The sequence below is a fragment of the Oryza glaberrima genome, chromosome 4, assembly GCF_000147395.1.
Source record: "Oryza glaberrima chromosome 4, OglaRS2, whole genome shotgun sequence".
Taxonomy (NCBI): domain Eukaryota; kingdom Viridiplantae; phylum Streptophyta; class Magnoliopsida; order Poales; family Poaceae; genus Oryza; species Oryza glaberrima.
Window position 1 is genome coordinate 22,625,394 of NC_068329.1, and position 12,972 is coordinate 22,638,365.

Here is a 12,972-nt window from a genome sequence, read left to right on the forward strand (position 1 = left end):
AGCTGCGGCGGGCTTGATGAGACGGCAGCCGCGCCGTGGTCGATGCGATGGCGCCACGGTGGGAGAACAGGCTCGATGCGGCGGCGCCGTGGAGGCCTTGATGCAACGGCGATGCGGCAGATGGAAGAGAGGAGAAGAGGACGGCATGGACGAACTCGTTATTGGCCGAGTGGGCGGTGATTAGCAGGGACACCTCATTTTCGTTAGCCGATCCTACCCCTCTTAAACCAACGGTTAGATTAGATTGGTACTTCATGGTACCTCGTGGTACCTTAAGGATGGGAAAGATGCTCATAGAGAGGGCCTATGAAGAGAAGACGAGAGCCCGTCAAGGCCGAGGTAGGCTTGAAAGCTTTTGTTGGGCCAAACCGACAGCCCAAAAGAAAATTTACCTGTAGGCCGCACGCACGTTGCTCTCGCCTCTCGCAGGCTAAACGCTCCGCGGGGAAGAAAAATCAACCGCGGGACAGCGAGAAATATCCGCGGCTAATCTCCTCTGCTCGCCGCGCGCCACTTCCTCACTCCTCGCAAGCGGCAGCTCAGCGCCGCCGTCTCCTCCTCCGCCATGATCGTTGCCACCGCCACCATCCCGTTCTTCCCCTCGTTCCACCGCCCGCGGTTCAGGCCCGGCGGCCTCCCGCGCCGGGTTGTGGTCCTCCGGTGCTCGGCGTCGTCGTGGGAGGAGCGCGAGGAGGCGCGGTGGCTGCGCGAGGAGCAGCGCTGGCTGCGGGAGGAGCAGCGGTGGCTCCGGGAGGAGTCGCGGTGGCGCGCCGAGCGCGAGTCCCTCCTCGCCGAGATTGCCGCGCTCCGCCTCCGCCTCGGCACGGTCGAGGCGGGCCCACTCCCCCTCCCGTCCGTCGACGCCGCAGTGGCGTCACCAGCACCCTCGCCCGCTGTTGCGGCGGTGCCGCCGCCGCCGCCTCCGCCGGCGGCGGCGCCCAGGCCACCGCTGGTGGTGGAGGAGGAGGTCGAGGTGAGGAAGGAGGTGGTGGTGGTCGAGCAGAAGGCGGCCAAGGCGAAGAGCGGCGGCGGCGACGGCGGCGGGAGGAGGACGCTGAGGGTGGGTGCCGAGGGGGAGGACGTGCGCGCGATGCAGGTCAGCGTTGTCGTGCACCTCTCGTTCTGGCTAGGATTCGCGTTGCATCAACTGTGTCCGAGCTGACGCGCCACAGCTTTAATTTGTTCGGTTGCGACGGACTTGTGGTGGTCACAATATACAAGCTGCTAACTGCAATAGAGTAAATCTGATCATACGCGACGGCAAATTGGCAATGCTCTGCACCGTAGCAGTTACAAGACTAATCGGTAGAATACATAATTTTGAGCCCTTTGCACTAACGCAGGAAGCATTGGAAAAGCTGGGTTACTATTCGGGCGAAGAAGACATGGAGTTCTCCAGCTTCTCATCTGGCACCGAACGAGCTGTGAAGACATGGCAGGTTACTGCTTCATTATTTCGTTCAATTCAACGTATATTTTCAGATAGCTAACTACTCCATAAACTTGTGTAAACACGTTACTTTCTGTTGCAGGCAACAGTAGGGGTTTCGGAGAGTGGAATTATGACATCAGATCTGCTTGACATGTTATTTACAGGACAAGCTGGGCAGGATGTGAAAACAAAAGTGAGTCAATCAACCTACACTTTTTTTGCTGCACAAGTTATCACCTATTAACTTGGTAACACTATTGCTAAGATAAAGGCAAACTAATAAGAAACGGTTATGAACACATTCTGTGTTTAAGGAAACACAATTATCTTTTCTGAACAAGAAATTCGCTATCTACAATTCTGCAGCAGTTGCTCCCATATATAGGGCCTCCTTACTTTGCATATAAAGAAAGTTCAAGCGATAAGCAGTACCTGTAGTCATGGCATGATATTCTAATCCAACTCTCTTGTAGGATGGCATAAATGGAGCAGCCATTCCCTCCGTAACAGAAATTGCAGAGATTCAACAAACTGTTGTGAAAGGAAATGGTGTCTCAGGAGTAGGGTTGTCTGAAAATAGAGTGTTTCTCATCGGTGAAAACAGGTGGGAAGACCCATCTAGGCTAACACAGAAGAATAAACCAATCAGCAGCGCTACCAATGCATCAACTAAGAAGTGCATCTCTTGTCGGGGTGAAGGCCGCCTCATGTGCGTAGGTAATAACATTTGCTGCTTGGTGGCACAACATGTACAGCATTTGTGATGTATTGAGAAATGAGCTGCTTGTGAGTTGCGACTCCTGACAAGACCTTTTTCTTTCTTCCTGCAGAATGTGATGGAACAGGTGAGCCGAACATTGAACCACAGGTAAGCTCGAGTTCCAGTTGCAGGATCGCATCATATAGTGAATATAAGTATGCTATTTATTCTCTGATATGCACCTTTCTGTTTACCCCTCAAAATGCAGTTTTTGGAGTGGGTCGGTGAAGATACGAAGTGTCCATACTGTGAAGGCCTTGGTTCAATTGTATGTGATGTTTGTGAAGGGAAGACAGTAGCCACGAACTAAGCAACGTGCTGGACCAACATGCTGTTTCATTTGTGAACATCTATAACAGTTTATGTAGATAGATACTTGCCAATTATTCAAGTTCTTTTTCACACCAGTTGAAGAATAGTATTCACATGGCCAGTGTTAGTGCCCTATACAAAAGGTAGTCACGTTTGAGACAATTTTGTTTTTGTATAATAGGATAGGAAATATTAACGAAAGGTTGACTGCTTTGTCAAATCAGGCTTGAAATATTTGCATGCTGATTGTTAGTTCTCACATCATATTCTTTTCAGAAAAAAAAAAAAAACCTTGTCAACAAGTATGTGGTATTCTATGAGGCTATGTTGCTTGGTGGTTTTCCCTACTTGGAAGATCAAGTTTAATTTCAGAAAAAGTAATAATTTGTGCCAATTCAGTTTATATTGGAAAATTGTATTCAGCATAATTTCTATTGTTCATTTGCTCTTGAACCATCACTAAATTACTATCTGGGAGTAATAACTTGGAGCTTAACTACAATTATTTCTTCTTTGATAACTTAGTATTTAACTTTATTATTCTTCCTTTGATTAACAAAGTAATGAGAACTTTATTTGCCAGCAATTCAATAAAGAATTCTTTAAATTTTGGACTATGAAGTCAGGAACAGAAATCACTGAGGAGAAAGTGATTTGTGATAGGATTTTGCCAAATAGCAGACAACATCTTGCATATTTTTGGAATTACACTGACTTAGCTGATAGTGACAAAATGTGGCCTTTCACATATATTCGTTGAGAGAATAATTTTATGTGAAAACTAAATAGAATCTTACTTTGCTGTTTGGACTGTTTCTGACATAACAATTAACTTGAGTAGGTTCTTTTCCAAATATGGCCAGTTGTCCTCCGTCCAAATAATCCTCTGAGGATCATTTCTGGAACAAGAAACATAGGCAAAGGTGAAGTAAGATGACCAAAGTAGGGTTTTTGAACGAGAGCAGGGAAAAAAGTTGGGGCAAAAGCAATACAATGTTCTGCTTACAGATGAAAAATAGCAGGCCCATTGTCATGTCCACTTCTGATATTTGCCAATCCAATATCACCTAGCGGTGCTGATCCTTTTCAAAGTCTGGTGCTGCAATTGCAGCAAGTAAAGCAATTATTGGTACGAGTATATGTACTTTTGAATAAATAATATGCATAACATACCAAATCTCTCAACTAAACATGCATTTATTGAAGGTCCTCGATGATCCAGAAGATGAATTAAGGCCCTTTGCTCTTAAGCAGCACCAGCACACTCAAGCAAGCATTTCAGCTGAATAAAGTAGACCATACTCATCAATATCGTTATCTTTCTTCATCATTCCAGTTAGATCACCAAGCATTTCATAGATTCTAAGATTGTCAGGGTGGTATTTATCCTGTACAAGAAACAAGCTTGTCTTGTTTCCCACGGTAATCCAACTACATCCTGGAAATTTTGCCACTCCTTTTTCTCGCATTGATTCTCTGGTTACCTTAGCTTCAGCCCAGTTACCAGTAGCAGCATGTAAGCTTGAAAGCAACACATATGTAGATGAGTATTGTGGTTCCAACTCAACAAGTTTCCTTGCTGCAATTTTCCCCCTTTCTTCATCCTTGTGCATTCTGCATGCTGCAAGATACGTAGCCCAGACCACACCATCAGGTCTGAAAGGCAACTGGTCAATAGCTTCTTGGGCCTCTTGAAGATGACCACCACGTCCAAGGAGATCAATAAAACAGGCATAATGATCTAGTCTAGGTGTTAATCCATAAACTTTTCTCATGGAACCAAAGAAATGCCGACCTTCAGAAATTAGCCCAGAATGAGTACAAGCAATTAGGACACCTAGGAATGTAACTTCGTCAGGCTTTATCTGCAACTCCTCCATCTTCTGGAAAAGCAGAAGTGTCTCATCAGCATAACCATTTTTTGCAAATCCAACAATCATAGAGTTCCATGGCATTATATCTTGTTTGTTTTTCAATTCTTTGAAGGCTTCAAAGGAAGAAATGACATCCCCACACTTGGAATACATGTCTATGAGGGCACTAGTTGCAGTTTCATAAGAACCAAACCCAGATTTAGTGATGAGGCCATGTATCTCTTTCCCATCTGCAAAAGCCGTTACATCCGAACAAGCTTTAAGAACACTTGCAAATGTTGCCTCATCCGAGCGAACATTACAATGACGCATTCTCCAAAATGACACCAAAGAGTGATCACCATAACCATTTTGAGCATACCCTGAAATGATAGCTGTCCACTCAAACAGGTTTTTGTGATCTGGCATTTCTGTTAAGAGTTTATTTGCATCCTCAAGCATTTTGGACTTCAAATATATTCCAGCCAATGAAACACCAAGGAGAGTATCATCATATAGAACACCAGACTTCAGTGTGTAACAATGAACTTGCTTGCCAATAGCTGAATTAAGAGATCCACTACAGCCAGAAAGAATGCTTGAAAATGTAACACTGGAGGGCTTTAAACCATCTTTTAGAACTTGCTGAAACAGTTGTATTGCTTCATCTTCATTATTGTTCTGCACAAAACCTGCAATTAAAGCATTTATTGGCACTATACTACTCGCATCTACTTGTGCAAAAATCTTCCTAGAAGACTCTACATCTCCATGCTTTGAATACAAGTCAATCAGAGAGCTACCAACAGCATGATTTGAGCAGATACCATATTTGATGGCCAGGCAATGGATCTGCTTTCCAGTTTCAGTGGCTCGGATATTGGAACAAGCATTAATTGCAGTAGAAAAAGATACATCATCGGGTGTTATACCATGCAGCCTCATCCTTTTGAGCATACACACTGCTTCTTCCTCCTCTAGGTTCTGTGCAAGTCCTACTGTAAGGGCATTCCAGGATATACTATCCTTGTAAGGGATTAGACTGAATAGTGCCTTTGCATCACCAATTGCTCCATATTTTGAGTACATATCTAGTGTTGCATTAGCAACAAACAAGCTTATATCCATGCAGTTCTTGATTGTTACACAATGTACTTGTTTTCCCAGATAAAAGGAACTCAAGTAGGTGCATGCACCAAGAATACTGACAAACGTAAATTCATCGGTTTGAAGGGTATACCTCATCATATACTGAAACATTCTAATAGCTTCCTCTGGCAATTCATTCTGAACAAAACCTGTGAGCATAGCGTTCCACATGACAATGTTCTTTTCACAGGACAAGTCGAAAACATTCTTTGCGTCACTGGGGCAGCCACATTTAGCATACAGGTTGATCAGAGAACTTCCCACAAATACATTTGCATCCAAGCCATGCATTACTGCTGCAGCATGCATCTGCTGACCTTCAACAAAAGCTTTCATGTTAGCCGCTGCACTTAGCATGCTTGCAAAAGTTGATCTAGTGGGCCATAACCCCCAGCTCCTCATATCCTTGTACAAGCCAAGCACATTAAACTCGAGTCCACTTTGTGCGTGACCAGAGATGACAGCATTCCAAGCAACTGTGCTTGGTGTAGGCATCTTCTTCAGCAAAGCTGTTGCATGGTCCAGCCTGCCCGAGCTTGCAAGTGTGGAAATGATGGTAACAAGTGTCACTTGATCCGGAGCAGAGCCCATCTTATCCATCCTAGAAAACAAAGCCAACGCTTCCTGGTAGCATCCAACTCGATGATAGCAAGCAATCATGCTTGACCAGCATATTGTGTCTGGGCAAGCAATCCCATCAAACACCCTGCGAGCATTGGGCACATCACCGCATTTGGCATACATGTCCACCAACGCCGCTTCGCAGAAGGCACTGGAACTGAACCCGCTCTTGACCACATCGCAATGCACCTGCCTGCCGTAAGCAAGAACACCCACCCTGGAACACGCCGACAGAACGACCGCAAGACCAAACTGGTCCGGCCGGCCACCGGCAGTGCACCTGATATACCGGAACGCGCCGAGAACATCCCCAGGGGACCCCGACCGCGCATGGCAGGACAGCAGGGAGCTCGCCGCGCCTGAAGCCCGCTCCCCGGCGTATCCCAGGGCGCTCCAGGCATAGCCCACACGGCCGGACTTGCAGTACAGTTCGACGAGCGCGTCGCCGAGGCGTCCCAGGAGGGGCGATCCGCCGCGCAGTATCCGGCCGTGCAAGGCCCTGCATGTCTGCGAGTGGCGGGCTCTCGGGGGACTTGCGTCGAACGGGTGGCGGGCGTGGCTGGCGAGGCACTCTCTGGAGAGGGAGGAGAGGAGGCTGGCGTAGGAGGAGGCGTCGGGGTGGGATCCGAGCGCCGCGACGGCAGCGGGGGCGAGCCGAAACGGAGGAGGAGGAGGAGGAGGAGGAGGCTGGTTGGCTCTCGGTTTGGGCGCGAGGCGGACGCGGGCGGCGGAGCGCATGTGTGCACGGCCGCGGCCGCCGCCGCATGTGCGCAGTGTGCGTTGGGGACTTGGGGGGTTGAGACCGCAGCGCTCTCCCACAATCTCAAAGCAATATTGCCCCTCTTCTACAACTGTCAACGACGTCTCCGACCCTCCGACCTAGGCTGTGTTTAGATTCGGTCAAACTTTCAACTTTTCCGTTACATCAAATGTTTAGGCCCTCTTTGTTTAGGCTTATAAGCCAATTTATAAGCCGAAAAGTCTAAGACTAAACAAACAAACGGCTTTTTCGTTTGGTTTTTTTGAAGCCATAAGTCACTCTAACACTATTAAGCCAAAAACTAGGTTGGAGAAGCTTTTTTGGCTTATGTGAGGTAGATGTATGACTCCACCATTAAACTTAGGACAGTAAATCCACCGGCTTATAAATCATATAAGCCAATAAGCTGACTTAAAAGTCTAAACCAATAAGCTTAGCCTAAACAAAGAGGCCTTAGACACATACATGGAGCATTAAATATGGACGAAAAAACCATTTCACAATTTGTATATAAATTGTGAGACGAATCTTTTGAGCCTAATTACACCATTATTTGACAATGTGATGCTACGGTAAACATTTGCTAATGATGGATTAATTAGGTTTAATAGATTCGTCTCGCAGTTTACAAGCGGAATCTGTAATTTGTTTTGTTATTAGTCTACATTTGAAATACTTCAAATGTGTATTCGTATACGTCAAAATTTTTTTTGCCAAAACAACTAAACACGGCCCTAGTCTAACACTAATCTCAAAGCAATCTTGTCTCTCTTCTGCAGTTTTACCACTACCTAAAGTATGTGCGACCGCTAGCAGTCCCACTAGACAGATTGCACTAGTGAAATGGAGCTAAATTGATCACTGGAATTATTCTTGAAAAGAGATTAATCACATAATGCTTAAATGAAAGAATTGTATATACATGTATACCATGAAAAATGAATGTAACGTTGGTCCTGAAAAAATGATGGTAAATGTCGATAGTGTACATAATTGACCACTGAAAACGGGATCCTGTCAGATTGGAATGAAGTACTTGCTCTCCATATGTGCCACCGCCTCCTTGTCCTCCCACTGCAGTTTCTTCCACCAATCAGATGAACCACAAATTTGCTTCAGTTTACCACAGTTGTGAGTGCTGCACAGTGGGATGCGTCTCAAATTTGGGCAGTCTTCCACTCGAAGAGTCTCAAGGCAGGGAAAATCTCTTGGCGTGCAAATGCTTCTCAGCTTCTTCACATCAGTCAGCACAATTGATCTCAACTTTGGGAAGTCAGGTTGCCTCGTTGCGCCATTGGTTGATTCTCCATTGACGCTTTGGTAATCATCATTCCACTCATTGCGTGAACTCTCAGCCATTGCATGATCGTCTTGTTCTTCAGAATAATAACCCTGCATTTTTATTGTTTGTGTTCCATATTGCTGCTCTTCAGTACTGTTAGCTTCTTCAACAATAGTCAGCATCTCATCACAATTGGATATGACAAGCCTCTCAAGCAGTTCAAGTCTTCGGACCCATGTGATGTTCAACAACTTGGGGCATTGTGAAATGGACAATTTGCGAACGTACCGAAAATTATGGGGCATTGGTGCAACAAGGACATTTTCTAATGAGGGAAGGACGGAGAGGGTCAGTGCTTGTAGGCAAGAAGTCGTCAACTCAGTATCGGCAACCAGTGTATTCAGGTCATAGCATGATTCGACATGCAGCTCCTCAAGGTGCTTCATATGGTTAAAGTCAGAAATTTTGATTGATTGCATATCTCCACAATACTTCAGGTTCAAACGATGCGTTGATTTTGCCAAAGGATGGGTCTCGTTCAATTTCTTAAGCACATCTTGTGAATAAATAGTGATACCAAGAAACAATAGATCCCTCAGTGAATCCAGATTCAGGTCATCAACATCACGAATCCCGTAATGGCTGCGGAAGAGATTCAGCACTCTCAACTTGTGTAACTTTGAGCAGTTATTCAAAGTATCTTCAAGTGCAACAGTCACACTGAGGTCCAGATGCCTCAACTCTTTCAATAACCATAGGCGCTCAGGTAATCTCATAATATGTGTGTATGACAGGTCGAGATGCTGCAATGCAACCAATGTATCACATTCTGGAATGGAAGTAATTGCAGTGTGTGATAGATCTAGCACTTTCAAGGATCGCATATATTTGAAAAAACCCCAGCCTAGCTTGTTCAACTTTGGGTTATTCTGGATTAACAGTGTGGTGAGGTTTTCGCATTTTGGTGAGAAAGAAAGCTCTGTGATGTTATTAGACATGATGGAGATCCTTGTAGCTTCTTTCCATTCTATTGCTGGTGGAGCATTATCTAAGGCCATCCCTGCTTTAACAACAAAACTTCTATCTTCCATGTTAACCAACCAAAGCCCCAAATGTCTGATTATGTGGTGCATTTTCACCTTTGATGACATTGAACTAGTGGTCTGCAACAAGCATGCTGAAATAAGACTTCGGATTATCTGATTACCCTTCTCGCGATCATCAAGTAGCAAACCTTCAGCCAACCAATAATCAACAAGATGCTCTTTACTAATTGATCCATACTCTGGAAAAAGAGTGCAATACAGAAAGCACTGTTGCTGAGTAGGTGTGAGCCTGTCGAAGCTGTATTTCAGCGTAGCAAACATTTCATCAACACCTTCAAACTTCATATTCTCTTTGATTGCATCAGCAGCTGAATTCCAATCTCTTGGTTCTTCATAGCCTGCCACAGCAGTCCCAATGACATTGAGCGCAAGTGGTAGACCTCCACAACTTTGAGCTATTGCTATGGCATGATCCCTAACAACATTGCTGGGACTAGGTGATTCAACTGCTGCACAAGCCTCGGTGCTTAGCTTGCTCAAGAACAGTTTCCATGCAGCATCATTATCCAGAAGATCCATCTTAATCAAGTTCCTCTGTGCGCCCATCTGGTAGCATACTTCTTGGAAACGTGAAGTTAGGATCAGCTTGCTTTGGCTGTTGGTGTCTGGAGTTGGGATGCCAACATCTTCTAGCCGGAATTTCTTCCTTACATCATCAAGAAGCAGTACAAATCTTTTCCTGGACAAGGCCTTAACAAGGAATCTGGCCCGTTTCACAGTTATCTCTGCTTCATTCCATGGTAAATTAAGACGTTCGGAGATGGTCTTCTGCATCTCCAATGTGTCAAGTGTCTCTGAATTGGATACTTCAATAAATATGACAACCTGGCACAACCAATTTAATAAAAAAAAAGCAACATGATTTTCACTCCAAAGGTAAAAGCAATTAAGAAATATTATTGAAATGCAACATGGAAGAGAAGTAGAACAGAAGTATGTACGATGCTCAGTGTGCAATTATGCAAAATGCAACTCGGTATCCACTTTAATAATAGATATTTTTCTCCCATCCTTGGAGAGGTATATACCTCCCCATATTTGAGATATACCTCTCCATAAAAGGAGGTACCAAAATTAAACTTGCATGTTGAAAGAGGATTGGAAACTTATCTTTATAGATATTTGTTACTTGTTCTTACATTCTTTTAGAGGTATAGATATTGGTTCTAACTAAGAGTTATATACATCTGGACTAACACTAGAGGTATACCTCTCTATACCCCACAATGACTAGAAAAGGATTGGAGAAAACCTCTTAATAGTATGAGTTCAACATAGCATCTTCTTACATAGGGAAGTGCTGCCCTGCACCATGGATTTCCCTTCACAAAATTTAGTAAAGAAAGATACAATTGTATTGGCATATTTGGTGGGTTTTGTACATCCAATTAAAATTTGTGAGAGCCAACATGGCAATGTGCATTCACCTTAGAATGCAGAGGCCGGGCGTTGCACATTATCTAAAAAAATGTTTGACCCTTCCCAGCTGCAGGACAAAATTAGATAAGAGACAACCATTTGGATGCATTACTACCTTTCTTTCCAACTATTTGGATACATTATAAGATATGTATCTCTATTTCATCAAAATAGCAACTCCGGGCAGTCTCCCACACACTATTGTCAGGTGTATGATAGTAAGGCCTGACTTGCTTGCTAAATCCATACTTCTTTAGATTAACTCTTCTATGTTCAGTGTGCAATTATGCAAAATTTAGCTACTTCCTCTTTATTAACTCTGATGTGTTTAAAAATCTCTAAGATGTAAGGTTAGTGTGTACCTGATCATGTTACCTATGAGATTATAAAATTTTCAGTTTGAACTAGCACTTGCGAAAAATATTTTAGCCATCCTATACATGCAAGGGACACGCTATTGTGTTCTTGTGCAAGAACAATGACATTCCCCTGGCATAACTGAAACGAAAATTATCATACATACCCCCCTAGCAGTCCCATATTCCCATGCAACAGTTCTGAATATGGTGCCACATGTAAATCATGATTGAAGCAATCATCTATATTCATCCCAAAAGAGAACCAGAAATACACGTATACATAATAAAATGCTTGCATTTTAGAGAAAACAGCACATTACCTGGTAGTTATGGACCTTCTTCTCAAGATCATTGTTGAAGGCATGTAGTAGTGTCGTCTTACCAATACCCCCTTGACCCCAAATACCAATTATGTTCGAGTCAGCCTTCTCAAGCAGATCATGCAGCTGAACCAGCATGGTCTCCAATCCAAATGTCTTGGTTTGAGGCAAGCGCTCGACAATCTCCGGTGAGGGCTTGAATCCAAACTTCTTAAACCGCCTCCCTTCCTCGATCAGTTTATTCACCTCATCCAGCGCCTCGACGATACGCTTGCCAATCCATGAACGCCGGGCAGCATGCCTGGTGCACTGGCAAATGCTAGAGTAATTCATCAAACTGCTATAGTCCTCATCAATGGCACCCAGCTTCAGCTCATCGACACGCCTCAGCCACAGCTCCACCTGAGGATCACAGACGTTCAGCTTGTTTAACTCCGCGGTTACCCGCCCTCGAACCATCCTCTCAACAGCCCCCAGGCTCTCCCTGGCCTTGTCAAGATCACCCCAATTTGATTTGAGCCGAAGGAAAGAGGCGACCTCCCTTCCTGCGGCATCGAGCAGGCCGGTGCCATCCAAGCAGTCGCACAGTGGCTGCAGGCATGAGATCGCGTCGGCCATTAGGAACCACGACGAGCATGCAGCAGCCAATACTGGAGGCTGCAAACATGGGAGTTCCTGAGCATATAAAGAGTACTGAACTGCAACGATGAGGCACGACGAGGTGCCGTGCTGCTCTGATTATCCAACAAGGCGACACCCGCAAGCGCGTACAGCGAAAGTGCGGCGATGGCTCTGAGTCGCTGACCATGCCCATGGTGATTGGCATGAGAAAGATACCCTCGCGCGGTTGGGTTTTGGGAGCAGGAAAAGTCGCTCTCTGGGAAAAATTCCTCGCCTAAGCGAAGACAACAGCCTTGGCAGTCTGGCAAACTCGAAGACAAGCAGGAGACTTGGTGATTGTGTCCATTGGTGGAACTAAATCTCGGAGTGGCAATTCGTCGAACACGTTGCGTGCGAAGGCTTTTCTTCTGCGCGGCCGGAAGGCACACGCGCTTTCTCCATACCCACAGGTTTCCACGCCTACGCCTCCGCCCGCCTGGACCCGGTACTGTTGGGAATTTTCCCGGAAAGGCAGCAGCAGGAAGTTTGACTTTCAAGTTGCCATCACTCACAACTCACAGCCTCGCGGGACGTCGCCGCTGTACGGACCGTCGGATGCGGCCGCGACGGTGCGACGGCGTGGAAAAACAACACGCCGGGGAGCACCTCGTGACAACCCCAACCCCCACAAAATTCATCTCGGGCAACAATCTTTGTCTTTCCCTTTTTTTTTTTCTCAGCCGTTTGAGCTCCTCCATTTATCCCAGTCTGCTTCTTCCTCCAGGCCTGGCCAGACCCACCCATCCTTTTTGCCTTACTTTGCTCGGGCCCAGCAACGGCAAAGGCGCCAGCCCAGCTAACGTAGCCAGCTACCCCAGCCCAGGCGGCAGCCAGGCTATGCAACCACGCCGCACTGCACGGCACAGCCGACCCCGCGACGAGCCCGTTCCAGTATAAGCAAAGCTGTACAGAGCCAAGTGTATACACCATTACTCGGTT

General features: G+C 45.6%; 3 protein-coding genes across 4 annotated transcripts; 1 reads left to right on the forward strand and 2 right to left on the reverse strand.

Moving 5' to 3' along the window:
* Nucleotides 1-442: 442 nt before the first annotated feature.
* Nucleotides 443-2,761, forward strand: LOC127771062 (protein disulfide isomerase pTAC5, chloroplastic). The gene is made up of 6 exons (XM_052296876.1): nucleotides 443-1,096; nucleotides 1,344-1,439; nucleotides 1,533-1,625; nucleotides 1,906-2,149; nucleotides 2,263-2,300; nucleotides 2,401-2,761. Exons 1-6 carry the CDS (start codon nucleotides 566-568, stop codon nucleotides 2,500-2,502), a joined length of 1,104 nt encoding a protein of 367 aa, XP_052152836.1. The 5' UTR covers nucleotides 443-565; the 3' UTR covers nucleotides 2,503-2,761.
* Nucleotides 2,119-6,928, reverse strand: LOC127771061 (pentatricopeptide repeat-containing protein At3g09040, mitochondrial-like). Of its 2 annotated transcripts, none has more exons than XM_052296873.1 (4): nucleotides 3,678-6,928; nucleotides 3,511-3,603; nucleotides 3,302-3,403; nucleotides 2,119-2,256 (listed from the first exon to the last, which is right to left on the reverse strand). In XM_052296873.1, exon 1 carries the CDS (start codon nucleotides 6,863-6,865, stop codon nucleotides 3,770-3,772), a length of 3,096 nt encoding a protein of 1,031 aa, XP_052152833.1. In that variant the 5' UTR covers nucleotides 6,866-6,928; the 3' UTR covers nucleotides 2,119-2,256; nucleotides 3,302-3,403; nucleotides 3,511-3,603; nucleotides 3,678-3,769. The 2 variants fall into 2 exon arrangements, with proteins under 2 accessions (XP_052152833.1, XP_052152835.1); XM_052296875.1 differs by lacking the exon at nucleotides 2,119-2,256 and adding an exon at nucleotides 2,374-2,636.
* An 811-nt stretch (nucleotides 6,929-7,739) lies between these two features.
* LOC127769325 (disease resistance protein RPS2-like) lies at nucleotides 7,740-12,700 on the reverse strand. The gene is made up of 2 exons (XM_052294876.1): nucleotides 11,374-12,700; nucleotides 7,740-10,100 (listed from the first exon to the last, which is right to left on the reverse strand). The coding sequence occupies exons 1-2, from the start codon at nucleotides 11,989-11,991 to the stop codon at nucleotides 7,905-7,907; spliced, it is 2,814 nt and encodes a 937-aa protein (XP_052150836.1). The 5' UTR covers nucleotides 11,992-12,700; the 3' UTR covers nucleotides 7,740-7,904.
* Between the last annotated feature and the right edge of the window lie 272 nt (nucleotides 12,701-12,972).

Coding starts and splice junctions, on each gene's coding strand:
- LOC127769325 (XM_052294876.1), bottom strand. CDS start 11,991: ATGGCCGACGCGATCTCATGCCTGCAGCCACTGTGCGACTGCTTGGAT. Junction 10,101..11,373: donor AGAAGGTCCATAACTACCAG/GTAATGTGCTGT, acceptor TGGTTGTGCCAG/GTTGTCATATTTATTGAAGT.
- LOC127771061 (XM_052296873.1), bottom strand. CDS start 6,865: ATGCGCTCCGCCGCCCGCGTCCGCCTCGCGCCCAAACCGAGAGCCAAC.
- LOC127771062 (XM_052296876.1), top strand. CDS start 566: ATGATCGTTGCCACCGCCACCATCCCGTTCTTCCCCTCGTTCCACCGC. Junction 2,150..2,262: donor AGGCCGCCTCATGTGCGTAG/GTAATAACATTT, acceptor TTCTTCCTGCAG/AATGTGATGGAACAGGTGAG. Junction 2,301..2,400: donor AGCCGAACATTGAACCACAG/GTAAGCTCGAGT, acceptor CTCAAAATGCAG/TTTTTGGAGTGGGTCGGTGA.